The 22,327-nt window shown below is 46.9% G+C and overlaps 1 protein-coding gene across 1 annotated transcript; it reads right to left on the bottom strand.

Moving 5' to 3' along the window:
• Nucleotides 1-9,803: 9,803 nt before the first annotated feature.
• On the bottom strand, nucleotides 9,804-10,730 carry LOC144372759 (olfactory receptor 6F1). The gene has a single exon (XM_078036015.1). The coding sequence runs from the start codon at nucleotides 10,728-10,730 to the stop codon at nucleotides 9,804-9,806; it is 927 nt and encodes a 308-aa protein (XP_077892141.1).
• Nucleotides 10,731-22,327: the final 11,597 nt, after the last annotated feature.

Below are 22,327 nucleotides of genomic sequence, written 5' to 3'. Positions count from 1 at the left end.
TTTTAGAGGAGGGATAGCTAGTTGTTAGTGTTTGGTAATCAACTGATTTTTTGTACGTTTTAATTTCTTTTTAGCCATGCATGACCTGTGGAGTCTAACGTGGCCACACGGGGATGGGATGTGCTGTGCCCTAATCTGCTCCCCAGCCCTTCCTCCTCTCCTTGACCTCTTGCCCTTCTGTCTGTCCTCTTGTCTGTCTGCTTTTTAAAGGAAGATTATGGGACTTTGTACATTGACTTTGCAACCTGCCGCTTTCCTGCATTGGTTCACTACTTCTTGGAGTTTCTGTGTGTTCTGTGTGGCTTTCCACTCCAGATTGTCATCTGAGCATGAAGACAGGGGGGCTTTGCCCTGTCCTCGGGACCTTCCTTGCCTCCCCTGCCTCATGCCCGGCTAGGGCTGCCGGGAACATGAGGAACAGGAATGGCGAGTTGGCCTGCAAGTCTTGTTCCAGGTGCAGAGGAAAGCCTCCGACAACCCAGCCTCCAGCATCGTGGGATTCATGCCTCAATTGTGTTAAGGACATTCTTTCTCTAGTTTTCTGAGTTTTCAAATGGAAGAATATTGAAACAATTTTATTGAATTCCACCTTTTGGGTCCCCTTCTTCCTCTGGAAGAAGTCTTTTTCTTCTGTCCTTTAATAAATTTCTAATTTCTACTCTGAAAAAAAAAAAAAAAGAAACAATTTTATTGAGTGCCTTTTCTCTATCTTTTGTTTAGAGATTTTTCCAAACTATTTCTGCAATTACTACATTCCTGTGTGTGGTCACCGAAGTTCCATCAGCTGGCCAGTGAGCTAATTGACGTCTCCCTAAATCTAAGCATCCAGATAGGAAGAAGAACCCCGGGCTTTGCAGAGTGGTTCCTAGCTGGGTGCTCCTTCAGTGCACAGTGGGGCCCTTGGCACAGCCCTTATGCCCTCCGTCTCCTTTGGCAGAGCCCAAGCGCCAGCCTGGGGGCTTGCCTAGGACCTGTGGTCACTTCCTGAGTATCCTTCTAGCCACAGACGTGCAACCTCCCCTACCCATGATAATATCCGGAAGCCCCTGGAAGACCTCCTTCCCCGGGGCATCCTCCTCTCCACAGCCTCCTTCTCGGGCCCTTGCCCTGTCCCCTGCGCCCCACTCACTGTCCCAGGCTTAGTGTGCTGCAGGTGGTGTGTATCCAGATGCTTTCAAGGGCAGGAGGTGACCAACCAGCCTCTGGCCTGTCCCCTACGGCACTGCCAGCTGGCTCAAAACACCAAGATCTCATTCTGTTGAGAAGGAGGGACGTGCAGGGTGTGGCCAACCCACAGCTGCCCCTGGGCTGGGCCTGGGGTGAAGCAGACACTGCTCCCTCGGGGTTGACCTGCCTGCCACTTCACTAAGCAGTGATGTCACTGTCACAGTTTAGATCCCAGTCCCTCCACGTTCCTTTTGACAGTCTTAACAACAGAGTGGTCTTCTGTGTAGGACAGGTCCCTGGAGCTCCCTGTGCCACAGGCCCGTTTTTTGTGACATCACCGTATGTTAAGTGTTTGACAAAAATATTTTTAAAAACAAGTGAAAGTACAACAAAAATGCACTTTTATGTGGAATGGCAGAAATTTCAGTGTTGATCCGAGAATGTTTTGAAGGTATTTTCTCACCTTTTAATGACCAAACAGGAAAAAAAAAAGCAACAACATTGAATTAATTATACAAATAAACATCTGAATACTCCAGGGTCAGACGTGCAGGATGGTCCTGTGCGGACGTCAGTATGGAGGCTTCGTCACGGAGTCACTTATGTTTATTCACCAAGGAAAGAACCGACTGCCTCTTAAACACATCTCCTTGGTAAATGCACAGCGGAAGAAGCACGAGTCCAAACAACACCCCGGAATCTGGAAATGTCATACATTTTGCAATGCAACAACCTGCTATTGGGAAAAATAAATTTATGAGCTAAGAAAAATCTTCTTGGTTGGGACACTTAGCTTTTTACTTAAAATATATTTTTTAGAAGAGTTTCTGATTTTCAGAAAAAATGGAAAGATAAAACATTGAATTCCCTTTCACCCCAAGTTCAAGTTCTGTAACCCCATTAGTCATATCTGATTAGTGTGGAAATGAGCAAAGTGATAAATGAAGGCATTGAATGAGGCCTGGCTGGGTGCTGCTCAATGGGAGAGGCCCCCACTACTACCATGGGTGAGAGGCCCTGGGTTTGGTGGTCAGCGACACAGAAAAGACAAACACACCTGCAAACAAGCTGCCGGACGGGGGGGGGGGGAGCTGCTCTCTCCAGCATCCTCTGTATTTTCTGTGACCACATCATATTTCGGATGGTCACCTTATCAGATTTTCCTTGGTTTTGATGTCCATGATAGTCTTGAGGGCAGTACTTAGAAAGTCCCTCAAGTGGGATTTGCCAGTTGGTCCCCCAGTTAGACGAAGGCCTATTTCTTCAGTGAAAACCACAGAAGCAGAACACCCCCACCGCAGGGTATGAGAATGTGAGAGGGACACTGTCTATAGCACAAGAGGGAACAGCCTTCCCACAACATTGCAGGGGACGCCCGAGTGTCCTAGCGCCCATAGCACTGGCCTTGCTCAGGGGCAGAGTGGCATCCCCCAGGGCTCCTGGCCTCTCAGTACTGTCCCCTGCTGCCGTCTCCACAGGAGGACGATGAGCAGGTCTCAGTGGGGAGGAAAGCACCCACGTCCTGGGGACAGGGTGTCTGGAGCACTTGGCACATTCAGGTGCAGACATGTCTCCTGCCGGTTCTCCCTGGGTCTTTATTGATCTCAGCGCACCTGGGGACCTGTGTTCCACACTGTGGTTGCAGAACGGGACACTTTGCCACCTGTGACGAACCATTCTAGTCTAGGCACAGAAAGTTTCTCATCATTACTATAGTTAATATTATCAGCACTGTTTTAGTTGGCAAATCACAGCTGTGTAAGGGCGTGAATGCGATATTTTGATATACGCATACAGTGCAGAGCAGTTAAATCAATCTAGTTAACATAGCCCTCACCTCATCTGTCATTTTTTAAAAACTGTAAATAACATTGTTATGTGTTTGCTGGTGTATTATAGTTATACATAATCTTGGGGGTTTTTGACAGAATCAATGTGCAAGAAATATACTTTGCTGCACTTTATCTTTTTTACAGTGAGATTTAGTCTTTTAGTCATTTTGAAAAATACAGCAGATTATTATTCCATCTAATCACCTTGACAAGTCTAGATAAGTATGTTTGTTTGTTTTTCCAATTCCTTACTTTCTGATACTTTAGGAAGCTCTGTCCTTCTCTTTTATAATCCAGTCCTAGAAGCCACCTCTCCAAGGGTCCCTTTGCACCCTCCTGGAGGGTGGTGTCAGACCACATGGCTGGGAGCTAGGTGCTCTGGGTGCTCTCTGGGTGCCTGTGCGGCTGGGTGGATCATCTCGGGAGTCAGAGGAGGGCACGTGTGTATCCTCACCTTGAGAGCTCGTGTCTGCACATTTATGAGTAGAATCATCCACGTCTGCACTAGGTTCACACGAGTGCTCACTCAACTGGCAGGCTCTCCTCTGGGACATGCAGGTGACTCCCGTCTCTGCTGTGAATGGTGGTAAATTCCCATGGGGAGTGAGGGGCCAGCTGCCATCTTCCTTCACCCACTGACTTCATGATGCAGCTTCAGCACACACAGCAGGGTCTGGATCATCAACCTTACCCACACGGCATGCAGTTTCATCAGCTAGCGTGCCGGGTTACCGTACAGGTTCTCTGAAGTTTAGTTTCACACCCTATCAATTTGCAAAGTGTTGCTCAGCATCCTTTCTCTCAAGATTCTTCCCTGTGTGTGTAATGTGCAGAGATGGTTTTGTATCCTTTGTTTTCTAACCTCATTGGCACGACTTCTGCCAACTCCCGTGAGATATGCAGGGGGACATGGGGAAGTTATGGGCATCTGTGATAGCACATCCCAACATCTCACTAGATGGTTCATGATCTTCATGTTGTTGGTGTGCCTGGCCCAAAAGTCAGCCTTGACTCCTCTGTCTTTTGATGGAGACAGTGGCCATGTGAAGGACTTGTGCCTCACACAGCTTCTAGGAAATCGGACCCTTTCCTGAAGCAAAGCCATAACTGATTAGTGTGGAAATAACCAAAGTGATAAATAAAGCCATTGAATGAGGCCTGGCTGGGTGCTGCTCAGTGGGAGAGCCTCCCCCCCCCGCAACTTATTGTAAAAGTTAATAAAGATATTTTCCTGTTCTCATTTTTCTCTGGACACCAATGGACTGTAGTGCCATTTAGTACATTTGTGATGGTATCTAGCCATCTGGAAAAAAAAGAGAAAAGAAGAAAGGAAGGGATCTAACAGATGATAAATTCACTGAGGAAAATGCAGTCTTTTAAGTATATGGGGTTAAAATAATTCTACAGCCATTTGGCAAAAATAACACTACATCCATTCCTTGTGCTAGTAAATGGAAAAAGTGACTCTGAGATTACAATGTAACAGTTGAAATGCTACCAATAACTACTCTAGATGGAAAAGTGGGAAATGTTGCCTATCACCCAGGAGGAAGGACTGGCCTTCTAATAGACTCTCCAAATCAGTAGTGAGGCATGAGTGGAGGGCCACATCGCAGGTGAACTTCCTCACTGCTTCTGAAAGAACAATCAAGGCTTGCAGTAGGAGAAAAAATGCCCCTTTATTGAGGCAGTTCTGCATATTTATAGAGCCCGGGGTGGTTTTTTGGCAGCTGGCTTGGGGTGCGTTCTAATTGGTGGGTAAGGATCATGTGAGCCAGCAGGGCTCACCATTGGACAGCAGGATCATGTGAGCCAGCAGGGCTCACCATTGGAGGGCTCTTCTTGGGGGGATGGGGAAGTTAGCCTTTGGAGCTGGGGCGACTCCAAACAATAGAATAGTTTCTATTCTACTGAATTGGTAAATTTGGCCAAGGAGAATGTGTTTCAAATCTGTGGGGGAAAACACAATGAATACATTCAAAAGGTCCAAATTAACTGAAAAAAAAATTAATGAATATCATAAGGAGTTAATGTCCATAATTATAAAAATAGTAAAAAATGACTAAAGAAATAGCAAAAAGCCTAGGAAAAGAGGCAAAACCCCTCAGCAGCTCACATGGAGAGAAATACCCACACTTCTCGGGTGCGTCTCTCACGGTGAGCTCCACATTAGTAACACAGAGGCAGGTTGAAAGGGTCTCCTGTGCCTTCCTCCTTGCAAAGCTATAGATGCTGCAATCCTGCTGCACAGTGGTGATCCTGGGCTGCAGGGCTCTCAGACCCCCAGCCCACAGCCCAGTGGGAAATGTGGCACATGGCAACTAAGCTCCTAGTGCCTCCACCTGGTGTGCATTTCTAGCCTGAGAATGCAGAAATTCCACAGCTGGGCAAATTGATCCATCACAGCACCACTGCAATGGTAGGTGGTGGGAACTGCCACAGTATCCAGCAGAAGAGACTGAATAAAGTCTTGATATGTGCACCCGGGGAATGCTGTGCAGATGTGAAGGAGACCAGGAGGTGGGTGTCCCACTGGTGCTGGCAAAAAATACCACTAAGTGGGAAAGTCAGGCATGGAAGTCAAGCAGGGCACACCCCTAAGACAAAGCAGGGTAATAGGGAGATGGATCCTGCATCAGGAAAAGAGATAAGAAGTGTTTCAAAAAATTAATGGGCCACCAAAGATAGAGGGGGTGGAGCAGAAGGTGCCGGGCGGGTTCCTCCTGGGTGAGTCTTGTGCAGTTCACCTGGAAGATGCCCAAGATCTCCCTGTTCAAAGCCATGAAGCTAAGCAGTAGAGGAGGGCACCACATAGAGCAGAGCCCTCACCACCCGCCAGCCAGTGTGCTCTCGGGGCCTCCCATAGACCCCACTGCTCTCAGGGGTGGGACAGACCCTCCTGTGTTTCCCCAGCTTGCCACCTCCACTTCTGAAGACTCTCACGATGCCCCTCATGCTGCTCATGTCCCTTCCTCCTTTATTTCTCCACTGTGTTCAGAATAAATTCATCATATTTGACTCAAATGATTTGCTTCAGATTTTTTTTCATTAGAAGCAAGTTGCAGATGAAAAATTTTATGTTCTCCAAATCCAATCTTCCACTTTCCCCTCCCTCAGCACAGCCAGAGTTCCATGAATCCGGTTTGCATTCAGTCATATTTGCATGTTTTCTATATTCAAATGTACTCTTAAATATCATAGTGGTTTTTGTTTGTTTGTTTGGATTTTTGTTTTGTCTCCTAATTTTTTTTTTTAAAGATTTTATTTATTTATTTATTTTTTTTTTTAAAGATAGAGTGAGAGAGAGAGAGAGAGAGAGAGAGAGAGAGAGAGAGAGAGAGAGAGAGAGAGAGAATTTTTAATATTTATTTTTTAGTTCTCGGTGGACACAACATCTTTGTTGGTATGTGGTGCTGAGGATCGAACCCGGGCCGCACGCATGCCAGGCGAGCGCGCTACCGCTTGAGCCACATCCCCAGCCCTCCTAATTTTTTTTAATTAATTCAAATGACTGACTTCAAAACATTTCCTGGACTAGGCATGGTGGTACACACCTATAATCTCAGAAGCTGGGGAAACTGAGGCAGGGGGATCACAAATTCAAAGTCAGCCTCAGCAGTTTAGTGAGGGCTTAAGCAATTTAGCAAGACCCTGTATCAAAATAAAAAATGAAAAGGGCTGGGGATGTGGTACGGTGGTTAAGTACCCCTGGGTTCTCAGGTTCTCTCTCTCTCTCTCTCTCTCTCTCTCTCTCTCTCTCTCTCTGAGACCAGCTCCAACAGGGGGTCTCAGGAGACAAACGGATGATGAGGAGTCGGCGAAAGAGGGGGTGGAGAAACAACACGGACACCAAAGTGAAGGTGATGACCCCAATCTTTACTTGTGAAGATGATCATATATACTTTTCATTTTGGCAGGCTTACAGTACTTTGTAGTTACAAAACAGGAATCATTATTCAAAGAAAGAAAATATTACGTAGCTACAATTAGAATAGAAGAATGTATCTTGGCTTATGCATAAGCAAGCATTTGTACTTTCAGTTCGAGTTTTGCTTTGAGCAGTTTCTGCTTAGTTAACTTTTAATAATAGTTACAAATGTCCCAAACTATTGGCCTATACCTTGACTATTCTTTCTTGACTTACTGACTGGAACCAGTGCCATGGTTACGGCAAGTAGTTGACTTGTTATTAATTTTATTCAAACAGGAGTAAGAGCACAAACCATTGTGCACAGGAACAAGAACAAGTTGCCCAGTACTAAGCACTAATCTATCTTCTTAACATTAATTTTTCTTCTCTAGATTTTAATTTAATTTCTCAAAAACTTCCTTGACAGGAATACAGGGAGTTTTTCATTAGATTAACAATTTACACTCCACAGCTGAATCATTGCATTTAGAACAAACAGATCTATGCTTTAGAAGTAGTTGCATTAATTGGGAAAGTCATGATTTTTCCTTCATACTTAATGGTCATATGAGAAATCAAATCTATACTTATTAAAGGAATACAAAAGCAAACCAGCCCATTCCCAGAAACATACTGCGCTCCTCCAGAGGATGGACGCCTTGCGCCATCCACCTCAGTAGGGCCTTGCCATTGCCTGAGTCAGGGGAGGGGCACAGCATATCTTCTCTCTCTCTCTCTCTCTCTCTCTCTCTCTCTCTCTCTCTCTCTCTCTCTCTCTCTCTCTCTTTCGCTCTCTCTCTCTCTCTCTCTCTCTCTCTCACACACACACACACACACACACACACACACACACTCACAAATTGTGTCCTACCAATGCATCTGTTCCAGGGCACTTATCATCTTTGAACACATTCACAATCTCTCATTCTTTAGTTATGTTCTGTCTCCTCCCAGCAGAGTGTAAGGGTACATTTTTCTCCATCTTATTCACTCACATGTCCTAAGTGCATGCCAGCAACAGAGAAGATGCTCTGCACTTGTTGTATTTGCACACTATTTTGGGATATTGTATTTTCTGCATGGTTCAGAATTCATTTATCCATTTTGTATCGAGGTTTATTTGAATGCTTTCTGATTTTTAATATTGTAAATAACATTATATCCATAGAAATCACCTGGGGGTATTTGCTTAGGCTGACCTCCAGATGGTGAGGACGGCACTATGATCTTGACTAGGTGCTACCAGGTTCCCCTCTGTGAGGCTGATACGTGGCATCACCAAAAGATTCTTTTCCCAGTCAAACAAACGTAAAATGTCGTCTCAGTTTTCTATGAATGTACCTTTTGCTGATCATCTCTTACTTAGTTTAACTGTTAAATATATTGATTTATAAGTAAACTATGTTTGTCATTTTTGAAAAAAATTTCAATTCCTTTATGTATTTTTGTGCCTTCTGACCTCTGTGGTGTCCGTGATTTTCTGGGCTCCACTTTGTCATCTGCAACCTTCCCACTGTTGCCCCCTTGCCGTCCAGGCAGAAGAGGGCGGCCACCAACCTTGTGTTGAGAAATCTTGTGGATCAGTTATTGCTTGTGTCTGTGTAATCATGGGGTGTCGGGTTCTTAATCCTGCTTTAATGGTGATTTGGGTCTTGAACTTGTCTTCTGTGCAGGTGGCATAAGCTCAGACTCCAGGCCTGCACATGACGCTGGACTGGAAGTACTCAGTCCTCTACGGTGACAGGTTTACACTCAGGGGCTTGGCTTACAGGCAGGCAGTCACCTGCAGGTCTCCTGGAACCCAGTCCATGCTCCCCTGACCTCTGGGGACTTCAGACCTCTGTGAGCCCCGCATGCCTTCTGACAAGGCTGAGCCTGGCAGCTGTGTTAGTCACATTCCATTGCTGTGACCAAAACACCAGACAAGAACAACCTAGAGCAGGGAAGTTTATTTGGGTTCATGGTTTCAGAGTTCCCAGCAGTCGATGGCCGACTCCACTGGTCTGGTGCCTGGGTGAGGTAGCTCATCCCAGCAGAAAGGAAGCAGAGACGGGAGAGAAGGGGCCCAGGAAGATGCACCCTCCAGGCCTGGGTGACCCCTCCTTCAGCCTCGCCCACCTGCCCGCAGCTACCACCTAGTTGGTCCTTTCCATCTAGGATGGGCTGCTTAGGTTAAGCTCCCACCATCCAGCCATTTCCCCTCTGCTGCCCCTGCATTAGCAAGAGCCTGGGGAGACACCACACTTCCACACCATAACAACAGCCCGGCTTCACAGTGACAACAGCCAGACCATATGTGACAGTGGGACTGTGACTCACACCTATGAAACAGGATGCCAAGCCTCCATGACCCACATCAGACAGTCGGCCATGTCAGCACTTCAATCAGAGTTCGTCACAGTGAGGGGGTCAGCTGCCATCAGTGGCATTTGGCAGAAATACAGAGCAGGCAGAGAGCAGAGCCTCGTAGCTCTGCCCTCAATGGCAGTGCTGGGCATGGAGAAGGGGGAAGCAGCCTGGGAGGGATGCCTCCTGAGTGGCAGGGGTCACCTGGCCTGCTTTGATGGGCCCTGAGCTTTGGCAAGGCCCCCTTCCCTCTGTAATAATTGCCCCCAAGTTTATAAAGAAAAGCCAGGGGGAGAGCTAATTTAATGTATGAGATTTAAGTTCTGTTTTAAAGTCTTAAAAGCTGCTGTTCCCGTTGTGTATGGATGTATGACCAACACGCCCGCTTTGTGTGCTTTGGTTTGGTTCTTCAGGGTTTCTGTCTCTGTGTCCCCTGTTTTCCTCTCTCTCCATGAATCAACGGCTGCTTTCCTTCAAGCCTCCGCATTCCCACTTGTTGCCCCGGGCAGGTGGCGGGGGCCTTGACAGGGCGCAGTTAAGCTGCAGAGCTATTTTCTCTTCCACTTCTTCCGTAGAGTCTCCCTGACCTCCTGGTTGCGGAGGGTGTAGATGAAGGGGTTGAGAACTGGGGTCACCACAGTGTTTAGGACGTGCACGGCTTTGGTCAGGTCCAAGGCGTCCTTGATGGAGGTGCGCACGTGGAGGAAGATGGTGGAGCCGTACCAAATGAGCACCACGGTGAGGTGGGAGGAGCAGGTGGAGAAGGCCTTGCTGCGGCCACTGGCCGAGGGGATGCTGAGGATGGTGCGGATGATGTAGATGTAGGAGACCAGAGTGATGAGGCAGGAGCTCAGAATGACCACGGCAGCAATCACAAAGGCCACCAGCTCCACCACCTGCGTGCTGGTGCAGGCCAGGGCGATCCAGGGCGCAATGTCACAGAAGAAGTGGTTGATGGCTCGGGGGCCACAGAAGGACAGGCCGCTGATGAGGGCCGTGGGCACTGCAATGGACAGGAAGCCACAGACCCAGGAGCCCAGGGCTAGTTGCACAGAGAGCAGGCCACTCATGATGGCCCCGTAGTGCAGGGGGTAGCAGATGGCAAGGTAGCGGTCGTAGGCCATGGCGGCCAGGAGGAAGTACTCCGTGCAGCCCAGCGAGAAAACCAGGTACATCTGCAGGAGGCAGCTGATGAAGGAGATGCTCTGGCTCCTCCCCAGCAGGATGGCCAGGGCTTTGGGCACTGCGGCCGTGGTGTACCAGACCTCCAGGAAGGACAGGTTGCTCAGGAAGAAGTACATGGGGGTGTGCAGCTGGCGGGAGGTGCTCACTAGCAGCAAGATGGCCACATTGCCGCCCACTGTGAGGATGTACATCACCAGGAAGAGCAGAAAGAGTGAGAGCTGCAGGGCCTGGGGCCCTGGGAAGCCCAGCAGCAGAAAGCCCCTGCCCTCTGTCTCATTGCCAGCATCCATGGCAGGGACCTGCAGACCAGGAGGCAGAGGGCCACTCAGCCTTGACCACACCTTGGAAGGACTCACAAAGAAGCACTCATGAAAGCTGGTGTCTGCTGACCACTGGCTTCAGGTTGAAGCCAGATGTGGTGAACATGATAGTAAAGCACAGAGGAAAGCATCACTCCAGTTGACCAACAGCCCAGGAAACTCCACATTCACGAATCACACCCGTCTGGGCCTCCTGCCACGCTAGCTGGGCCCATCAGCACTCTGTGACCCTGGAATAAAGGCACAGGTTCAGGGCAGCCCCCAGACATAAGTGCTGACCTTAATCACCCGTGGTAGGCTTGGCTTCTCAGCTGATTCTCTACGTTATAAGCTCTGTCCCCATAAAGAACATTCAGAGGTCAAGTATAAGATTTCTGATCTGTTTTTTTTTATTTAAATTTATTAAGGCAATGCATTCTTCTCACAAAAAAGAAGCAAAAGTCCATATTGAACAAAGCACTTAACACAAAGGGGACATCCTGACCCTCACGGGGAAGAGAGAGCAGGGAGCCGGTTAAGAACAGGATGTCATTCTGAGTGTCATTCCCATTCTCTAGTGCACCCTGGACACCACTTTACATGCGTTGGTAAGCTGTTCCTGTCAGGCATGCAGGTGACCAGAGCCTGCACTTGGGGGCAGACTCTTGAGCAGAGACCACAGGATTGGGGTGGCTTCACTCCAGGAGCTCTCTAGAGAGCAGGAGCTTTCCCTCCTCTGTACCACTCTCCTCACCACCCCGTGCCACACTTCCTCCAGGAAACTAGAATTTCTTGCACATGTCCTGTGTCAACAAGCACATGAAGAACCCAGGCTGAGCGGGCTGATGCATCCACAGCATGGGTCTACCTAACGTCCCGCAGAAGGGGCCTCTGACCTCCTCCAGGCAGTGCTTCTCAGGCCTTAATGGGCACTTGAGGGTGGAGTCCAGGGCAGGTGTAGTTCATCCTCTGGGGTGGGAGTTGTCTGTGGGTCTGCACTTACACAGCTTCTGGAAGTGGACACTGGCTGGACCACACCCAAGGAATGGTCTAGCAGCCTTCTCCTTTATAAAGCCATCCCATTGTATCTGGACTTGTACAGTTGTTATAGACCAATTAAAGTCGAAGGCAAATACCCTGAAGCTCAGAGAGTGACGTGTTTTGCCCAGGTTTGCTTGGCGGAAGGGAGGGTACAGAGCATGTCACCCCCAGATATGCTCCTCTGGTGATAGGATTATTTTTTGAGCTGAAGGCAGCTGGAAATAAATAGGAGCTATAAGGAAACCTCCCTGGCTGCTGGCTCCACCAGGACAGGGTGACCTGTCCCCAAGGCTATGACTGTCAGCCCAGGGACACAGAGGAGCCCCGATGTCGAGCCATGCAGAAATGACCCTGGCCTTCCAGCAGTTCCCCCAGTCACCACCCCCAGAAGCTGGGCTTTCCCTCTGCCTGCCTCTGCTCTGAACACTCACTCTTTGTAAAGACGCTGCCTGAGTCCATGTTTAGACCCCTCCTCTGAGCTACTCACCTAAGTGCTCCCACGTGCGTGGATCTTTTTAATAGACTGAAGGGTGCTTTTCTTTTATAAATTTGTCTTTTCTCTAATTGGCAGGGCTCTAGCCAGTGAGTCTAAGATAAGTGGAGGGGGAAAGATTTCTTTCATGCTCACTGTAGTTAAAAGCAAAAAACAAAAAACACCTAGATTATTAATTATCCTAATGAAGAGAAAATTGATCTATATATCAAGGGTGACTCAGACAAGAAGAAATACAGAGGAAAGATACTCTTTAGCAAAATGTGCTAAATAATGTCTTTCCCTAATTTCCCAAAGCTAACACGTTTCAGTGCCTGTGTCATTCACAGGAAAAGTTAGTCTGCAACAGTAATGACTACTTTTCCTTCTAGCACTGAGCCCACAAGTTCTGTTCTCCTGGGAAACAGGAGCCCAGGAGCACCTGGACTGTAAACCCAGGCCAGCCTGTGGCACAGCTGGGGCTCGATACCCATGCCCCAAGCATGGACCTCGGGGTGCAGATGAACTAGGCAGCCGAGCACAGGCAGAGGGTGCAGATGAACTAGGCAGCCGAGCACAGGCAGAGGTACAGACCCTTCCCCATCCTCCCCTGTCCTCCTCTTCCTCCTCTTCCTCCTCTTCCTCTGGTAACCCCGGGTGGCAGGTGCCTGCTTTGCTCCCAGAGGGAAGAGATGCTGCACAGAGAACAAGTGCCCGGCCATGTCCTCCTGTTCATCACCCTCAGATCACGTCCCCTTGTCCTCTAGGCACCTGGTGGTTGCCCACAAGCCCTCAGATCTCCAGCTCTGGGTCTGAATCCTGAGGACTCTGGAGGCACAGCACAGACTCTTATAGACAAGGAACAAGCACAGGTGTAAAGAACCTGCCCAAGGTGGAGAGGTGCTCTCCAGCCCTGGGGTCCCACGGCAGAGCACAGCTTTTAACATAGGAAGATTCATTTAAAGCTGTGACTATGTCATCTCTAAAAATCTATGTGTCTATCGCCCTATAGTTGAATGGTTTTTGAACTCATTCTAAGATGTTCTTGGCACATGATTGAAGAGTTTTTAAAAATCAGAGAAAGATATGGTTTGATTATTACTTTTGAATAAATTTTCATTTTATTTTTAAAATTAATTACCAGGATTGTTCATTTTATAAAAAAATGCATGATGATTTACTGACTAGATATGATATGTAATTTAAATACCCAGAAAGTTTAAATGAATAGAGATAATAACTGTTCTCATACCCAAAGCAACGTGTCATTAAAAATGACTGCACTCAGGTTGTTTCTGTTGCAGGCAGACAGGAGGCCCCTGGCGGCTGGCCACAGAGCTCAGTGTGGGGAGTAGAGTTGTGTGGAGTGCGCAGACAGTGGCCCTCCCACAACCCTGGGGCATGCAGCGTCTTCCCACCCAGAGCCGCTCCACACTCACCTGTCCCTGCTCTTCCCATCCATGGTTTTCTCCCTGACTTTGATCACCCTCTCCCCTCCCTCCTGACTTAGATCACCCTCTTCCCTCCCTGCCTCTCATTATTCCATGGGTGCTTTTCCTGGCATGCAGGATGCTTTGGCGGGATCTTCCTTGGTCCTCAGACCTCTCAGGCTGTTCCTTGTTCCTTTGGTCCCATCCTGCCGCGTCCCCTTACAGCCAACCTGCCTCCTACTATCTTGTGTTTTCTCTGCCTCATAAGAATTCAGAGCCTCCCAGGGAAATGCTTTGCTGTTGAGTAATTAGGTGTGGGGAGCCCTAGGGGAGGAGGCTCCGTCTCTCCCTCAGGTACTTGGGGTCAGTTCACCAAGACATGGCCTTCTACTAAATCTTCCCAGAGCAAGGCTTCAGAACCTTTCCTGTCACTTGAGAGAGAAATCTAAATGGCAAAGTTACCAAAGAAAGAAAAGGGTATTTCTCTGGCTTTATATGTTAATCATTCATAAAATCTGAAAAAACAGAGAGTAGTGTTTTTGTTTTGTTTTGTTTTGGTTTGTTTGTTTTTAGAATGAATAATCCAAATTAAAGTGTAAAGGAAACCTAAGCACATCTCAAAATCAAAGGTGGGGGACTGGGCTTGACATGGGTGAGGCCCTGGGCTCTATCCCCTAAAATAAATCAGACAGGAAGTTTGAACTAAGAGACAAATTAGTAATATTTCATGCCCAGATATTGTCCCAAAGCACCACCTATAATGTCCTCATTGTATTTTTATTAAATCTCCTACTACTGAAATAGAGTTGATTGTTCAACAGTGAAAAAAAATAGAACTTCATGTTACAAAACATTATTGGTGGGATAAGAATTAAACTATCCTTGTTAGGAAGAAATTTTTTTTTTTATAAAAATTATGGGACAGTTGGCTCAGAGCTCAGAGCTCCCCTCCCCACATTAAAAGGCGCCAGGTGAGTGGCATGTCTGGGAGCACCAACATTTCATGAATTTGTCAAACTCAACAGTTCACAAGAATCAGCAGTGTCAAGAATGGGAAATGGGAGTTTTCTCTACTGCCAGATTCCTTGTTAGTGCCGATTGCTCCAGGAGTACAATTACTACCTGCAGTGATGCCTCATGGTGCATGTCTGGAGGTTGCTATTCCTGCTCTCTCCGTAACCCTTGTAAGTTCTAGGTTCAACCTAGGAGTCATCATGGTCTGTCTTACAGCCCCAGGCCTGGCTGCCCCATGCCTGGCCGCCCCACACCCAGTATCCTGCAGGAGCACAGACCCCATGATCTCAGAGTGCCCTTGCTCTCCAGAATCCACAAGGACCCACGCCAGTCACTGTCCTTTGCCCACGATGCTGGTGGCACTTAGTATTGCTAGAACTTGAAAACTTTTTCTAATAACTATAGTGGAGTGTCTAATTTGGACTTTACTGTGGCTCTTCTTTTTCATTCCTGAATTTGACCAAATTTTAATGTTTCTTTGCCTTCAGGGTATCTTCTCTAAATTGCACATGTATGTGCTTTATTATTAATTCATTTGTGTTTTAAAATTATTTTATCTTATCTATGAATCCTGCAAACTGATGGTTACACATTGTTGAAATATTGTCTGAGGCTATGTTTCAACATCATGTATTTGTTGTTAAAAAACAAGTTCAACTCTTACTCAGTCACACTTACCAATATTTTCCTCCTAGGCTTTTGCTTTTGGGGTTTGTTTAAGCCATTTCTTATGCCAACATATTTTTTGAATTATTTTGGAGTTCTGACTAACAAATTCAGGAATTTTATGTTTTTTTTTTTTTTTAGTGATTTATACATGATATTGGGAGTCGTGTAAGGCAATCATGCAGCAGTAAATAGAATTTGTCCCACTGTAGCACCAGTACCTTCCCTGACCCTCCCCCATCCCTGCCCTTCCTCTGTTACCAGGCTTCCTTCTGTCTGTAGTTATTTTTTAATGCATGCTTTATAGGTATACAAAAGGTGAAAGTCACAGTTTTCCCCCCTGTGCTCCTCTGATCTCCTTTTATTTTCAAGAGATTTCCCCATTCCCTTATTCTCCTATTTCTATCCAGCTTCTGCATATGATAGAAAACATTCCACCCTTGACGTTCTGGGTCTGGCTTCTTTCACTCAGCACAATGCTCTCCAGCTCCATCCATTTGCCAGCAAATGCCAGAACTTTATTCTTCTTTGGGGCTGAGTATCTATACCACAAATTCTTCACCCAATTAAGGGCATGAAGAGATTGGAAAGAAGATCTTTGCCAGCTGTTCCTCTAGCAGAGTATTAATATGCACAACTTAGAAAGGAAAAAAAACACCAAAAACAACAACAGCAATAACCGCCACCAAAACCAAACAATTGAGTTAATACCTGGGCAAAGACCTAAAAAGACACTTCTCGAAAGAAGAAATACAAATGGCCAACAAATACATGAAACATGTTCACCATCCCTAGCCAACAGGAAATGCAGATCAAAAGTATGTTGAAGGCCTGGGCTGGGGCTAGTGTAAAGTGTGTGTGAGGCACTGGATTCCATCCTCAGCACCACATAAAAATAAATAAAGATTCTGGGTGTCCATTTACAACTTTAAAAATACTTTGAGATTCCATCTCACTCTAGTTAGAGAGGCAATTATTAGGAATACAGATAATAATAAATGTTGCTGAGAACGTGGGGAAAGGTAAGTTCCCACCTTGTTGGCAGGACTGAAAATGAGTACGAATGCTCTGAAAAGAAGTAGGGAGGTCCCTCAGAAAACTGGAAATGGAGACATCTGATGACCCAGCTGTGCCACTCCTTGGTGTTTATCCAAAAGAACTAAAGTCAGCTCCACAGGCACTTGGTGGTCATAGCCGCACAATTCACACCAGCCAAGTTACGGCATCAGCCCAGGTGCCATCAACAGATGGATGTGTGAGGAAATGTGGCACATCTACACAATGGAGTATTAGTCAGCCATGAGGAAGGACAAAGCTGATGGGCATGAAGGGAGAGAGGAAAAGAGAAGCTCAGTGGCCATGGGACTTAACACAGCCCACACGACAGACCCCCACCTCCAAGGACTGTGGGTCAGTGTCCCTCTCCACAAGAACTGAGCTGAGTTAGGGCAGCCAATGGGAAGAAAGTGGGCATGCAGATATAAATTAGTTGTTACATGCTTAGAAGCTAATGAGCGTCTTAGGACATGATTGTCACCTACACGCAGCAAATAGGTAAGGAACTACTAAGAGTTACCCTAATGAGACCCAGAGGGAGCTCCCCTTCTGCAGGCTGGAGGAAAGGGCAGTGGGCTGGGCTCAGTCTGGGGATGGTGAAGGCCTGGCCTCCTGGGCTTGGGGTGTGAGCAGTGATCTCAGCGCAGCCAGAAGCGCCTTGGGGAGCAGCCCGGGAAGTCACACAGGCCTGCTTGCTACAGCTTTTAAGACTTGACCCTCCTGGACAAGTGCTCGAGACCAAGGCCACTAAGCACAGTTCTCCTGCCCTAGAACTGGGAGCCTGACAGTGGGAGCACACTTTGCATGTGGAGGACGGTCTCGGGGCCACAGTAAGTTGAGGGGCGGGGCGGAAGGGAGGGTGAGACTTGGAGCTGGGCTCTACATGGGAAGTTCCCATGGACCCTTCTGGGCACTGAAAGCATTTCCAGGAAGCTCAGGCTCCACAGGAGCAACCAGGGCCCTCCAGTCTTCCGCCCTCACTTCTCTCCTCCATCCTGTCTGTCCCTCACCTGCTCTTCCTGCCCAGAGTGGGAGTTTACTTTAACGTTGTATATGAACAGTAGAGTGGTGTCTGTACCTGGCCCTACCCCAGCTCTGTGGGTGCAGCAGACCCCCGGGGATGCAGGGCTGTTCCGTGCCCGGGTTCTGTAGAGCTGGATGGGACACCTGCACATTTGCCCCATCGCGTGGAGCTTCTCTGGACCCATGAGTGTCTTGGCACAGAGGGGCACAACCTTGCTGTGCCATGTCCTCTGTGAAGCAGAGCCCACAGAGGCTTCAGCAGGCTTTCCAGCGCTCACTTCCTACATGGTCATGAGGAGTGTGGTTCAAGCAATCAAAGTGAGCTCTAGGGTGAAGATTGGACCTCCAGGGTGGAGCCCTCCAGGGTGGAGATTTGCCATTGAAGCCAAATGTGGTGTGGGAAGACTCCAGAGACTTTGCTGCTCGTTCTAGACCCTGGAAGCACAGGGAGGTGACATGAGGGAAGCTGGCTGGCTGGGAACCTGCCTTCAGAGTTGCTCCAAGCTTGGCATTGGCCAGAGGAGAGAGGAGAGTGTGGGGTTGAGCTGCAACCTGAGTCAGGCTCCCCACTGCTGCCTACGCTGGGGCCAGTGCTGCCTTCCCACAGCAAGCACACTGGAGTGTATATGGTAGCCAGAGGTTTCCTTTGCGGATAGGTCTTCCAACTTTTAAGTTGGAAGAGAAATGCATTCTTGGAGAATTTAAGTAGACAATGTCATTACTATTGAAACTGAAAGGACTTCTTTCTCTTGATATGAAGACTCTGAAAGCCTAGGCTGATTTTCAAAGCACACCTTCTGGAGAGCAGTGTGGAAAAGTGTGTGCATATGTACCTGTGTGCACATGTGTGCATGTTTGTGTGCATGTGTGTACGTGTGTGCATATGTGCATGTGCTTCTGTGCATACTTGTGTGTACACATGTGTGCTTATGTACATGTGTGTGCTTTTGTGCATGTGTGTTTACAGGTGTGCATGCATGTGTTTTTGCGTGTGCTTGTGTGTGAGCATGTGTATATGTGTGTGCACAGTTGTAACATGCATGCTGTATGTGCACTGTGCCTATATGTGTTTTCGGGTGTGGGATAGTATTGTCTGTAGTTCTGGGTGTCTTGGTTGTTGTTTCAACACAGCTTCTCACCTTCTAGCCTCTCAAAAGCACCTCATATGAGCCAGGTGCCGTGTCATCCCAGCTGCTCTGGAGGCTAAGGCAGGAGGATGGCAAGTCTGAGTTCAGCCTGGTAACATAGCAAGACCCTGGCTCAGTGACAGAGCACCCTGGGCTCAATCCCTGATTCCACACCAATCAAACAAGAGCCCCATCACATTTCAGTTTACTTTCTCATTCTTTGATGCCCAATTTTACCAATTGCTCTTTCCTCCACCACCTATTTAGTTTTCTCCTATTGATTCATTATCCTTGAAAACAAATGTGAACCAAGAGCATTTGAGCAGAGGGCCTGGGGGCTGGGGATGTAGCTTGCGAAGCCCTGTGATCCCAGCACCAGAAAAAGAACACACGAAAGAAAGCCGTCTTGTAGCATCCTGCTGGAAGCCCAGGTACATCCAAGGGAGCGAGAGAAAGCCCCACACTGTTGAGTGCTTTGTGGCTCATTTTTTTATGTGCATATTTTTAACATCAAAGTATGACTATTCCTCATCAACACCCTAATTTGTTAAAACAAAACAACTTCAAAGCATTTTTTTGCATAGTGGAAATAGAATTATTAATTTTTTTGGATTTTTAAAATGTTACTCTTCCAAATAACATCCTAATATTACACTACAGAACTTCTCATTTAAAATTTCATTTTGTTTTATTGTGAAAGCAGGGGTTTGATTCTTGGCTGTAAGAGAAACTGCGCTGCTCAGATTGCACTACTTGTCTAAGGTGAGGAGTGACCACACTGGCACTGGCGGGTGCAGAAGCCAGATAAAGAACAGAGAAGACAGACACATGCCTGTAATCCCAGAGTCTCAGGAGGCTGAGGCAGGAGGAACAGGAGTTCAAAGCCAGCCTCAGGAAAAGGGAGGCACTAAGCAACTCGGTGAGACTCTGTCTCTATATAAAATACAAAATAAGGCTGTGGGTGTGGCTCAGTGGTGGAGTGTCCCTGAGTTCAATTCCTGGTTACCCACACCCTCCCCCTGCAAAAAAAAAAAAAAAAAAAAAAAAAAACGAAAAAGGAAAAAAGAACAGGTGAGACTCTGAGCTGTCTCTCCAGGTGGAGCGGAAGAACAGAGGCTAGGGATGGAGAAGCCTCCCGGGTCAGCGTCCTCCATGGAGAGTGCCCGCCATCCTGGAGAACTCAGAGAGCACGTCCCTCAGCTCAGCTGGAAAGCCTTGCCAACACAGACCAGGCCAACCAGGACAGCAGTTAGGAACCCCGTTCTGAACAGCATCACGGCTGAAGCTGTCTATCTGGGGTGAACAGCAGTGATGGGGATAGGCACCTGTCAGAAGGCCCAGGAGCAGGACAAGGCTGAGGAAGCCTTGGGTGGGAGGAATCCAAACCAGGAGCCTGGAGGGCAAAGTCCACTTCTCTCGCACCAGGGTGCATGGGAGCAGCCTCTGACATTGAGAAAATGTGTTCCTGAGGCAATGCTAAAGCAGAATCCAGGGCTCTGGGCTAAGGATGATCGATTGAGGGGCAAGAACAGATACAGGCCTCCCTAGCCTGTATGTGTGAGTGGTCTCTAGAGAGGCCCCTGGTCCTGGTAGCAGCACGCCTGCTGCTCTACTGGGTGCAGAGAACATGTCTAACACATGCTGGTCCTGATGCTAATCACATCAGGCCTAGAATGTTATGACCATCACCTGGCTTAGTCTTAGGAGTTGCTGTTGTCATGAAAAATGTCACTGTGTTTTGGAAAACCAATATTTTTTTTAAATTAATTTGTATGGTTTTCTAATTTTTTTAAACTATGCTAATATCCACATTAAAGAAGCAAAATAGACACTAAAATAGCACTTGCACCAAAGAATTACACTATTTAACGAAAGTATGGGGGGAGGAATCAAGGTCCTTCAAAATAAAAGAGAAGCAAATAATAAATGTAAGATCACTTTACAGCAAGGAAGATTTCACATTTTAACTTACTTTTTTTATTTCTAGTGCATTGCAGTTTTGCATGACATTGGAGTTCATTTTGGCATATTCATAAATGCACATGACACAGTTTTCTGCATTTCAGTCCCAGTACTAGCCCCTTCCCTCTCCTCCACCCTAACCCCATTCCTCCTCTATCTACAGATCTTTCTTCTATTTATTTATTTAAATTTGTGCATCATAGTTATGTATAAGATGGGAATGCATGTGATACGCTCGTACATGCGCAGGCAGAATCTGGTTGGCTTTACTCCCCAGTTCCTGGTTTTGTTTCCTTAGCTCAGGGGTTGTGTTGAGGAAGCTGGTGCTGTGCCAACGTGTTGGAGCGTTGGGTCTTGGTTTGTCTCTAGCAGCTTCTCTTTGAGTTGATTTTCATGCAGGGTGAGAGGCAGGGATCGAGTTTCATTCTTGCTCATGTGAGTATCCAGTTTTCCCAGCCCTACTGTCCTTTCTCCACATTATGCTTTGGGGACCTTTGGTGAGTGTCATGTGGTGGTATCTATGTGGGTTTTTCCCTGTGCCTTCTATTCTATTCCATTGGTCTTCCTGTCTGTTTGGATGCCAATTACCACATTTTATTCTCAATTTCATTAATTTGGACTGTGATGATCTTTTCCTGTCTTCTGCATGTTTGGAACTAGTTTGTTCCTGCTTTTCTGGGCCTTGATGTGCGACTTTAGGTTGCTTACTTGGGATCTTGCTGTTTTTAACACAGGCACTTGACGCTGTAAGCTTTCCTCTAAGAACCACCCTCAGAGAGTACCAGAGGCTCAGGTATGTTGTATCACTACTATTCTTGTTTGAGTCTTGGAATTTTTAAATTTAATTTCTCAATGTCCTTCAAAAAGAAAAGAAGTAAACAATAAACAACAGCATCACTTAATAATAATGAATATTTCCTTTTTTAGTTTATTTTTATTTTACTCTTTCTCTTTCTCAGATGTCAAGTTTCTACTGAATTGACTGCTACATTTCTCAAGATATGAAATGGCCAACTATAGAAAGAGCTTCCTGTCTTTCTTTCCTCCTTCCTTCTTCCCTCCCTCCTTCCTTCCTCACTCCTCTCCTTTCCTCTTTTACTTTTGTGGTGCTGGGGATTGAACCAGGGCCTTGCAGATGCTGGCCAAGTGCTCCATCACTGGGCCACACCCCAGCCCAACATTTCTTTAGGATCCTGCTTGAAACCAACAGCTTCAGTCAACTGCTGGTCTTGACTTAGGTCAAATTAGCAACTATTTAAAAGATTGCAGTGCACAAGAAGCACAAGTTTTATTCAAGACTTCTCAACCACACAAAAATTTAAACAAGTAGGATGTTATTCATATAAAAAGGTATTACCCTGTTACAATTACAATTATGTAGCCAAACCTGCAATTATTGGTGGGAAAAAATTACCCCAAATCATTTTGTGTTATCAGGGAAGGAACTGTAATTCTTAATTTTTTTTAATCAACTTGAGTCCAGGTATATTTCAGGTTTTTGTTGACTGACTCATGGGTCCACTAGATATATGAATACCTTGGCATTTTAAAGCTTTCTCCCTCACTATGCTCACCTCTACTCTTCTTAGAAATTAAGGAGCAAGTGATGTTTCTAGCTGATGTGTTGCTTTACCTACTTTTTTCTTGACACTGGCTCCTGACTCAAGTTATGAAGAACCGGACGCTGGTGGTGGAGTTCCTGCTCCTGAGGCTGGCTGAAGGCTGGGTGCTGTGGCTGCAGGCTACGCTTTTCTTGATGATCTACCTCATGGCTGCGCTGGAGAATGTGGTCATCCT

The sequence above is a fragment of the Ictidomys tridecemlineatus genome, unplaced genomic scaffold, assembly GCF_052094955.1.
Source record: "Ictidomys tridecemlineatus isolate mIctTri1 unplaced genomic scaffold, mIctTri1.hap1 Scaffold_161, whole genome shotgun sequence".
NCBI lineage: Eukaryota > Metazoa > Chordata > Mammalia > Rodentia > Sciuridae > Ictidomys > Ictidomys tridecemlineatus.
This window is presented reverse-complemented; position numbering and strand designations above follow the sequence as displayed.

Excerpts from the sequence above, each read along its gene's own strand:
- LOC144372759 (XM_078036015.1), bottom strand. The coding sequence starts at position 10,730 with ATGGATGCTGGCAATGAGACAGAGGGCAGGGGCTTTCTGCTGCTGGGC.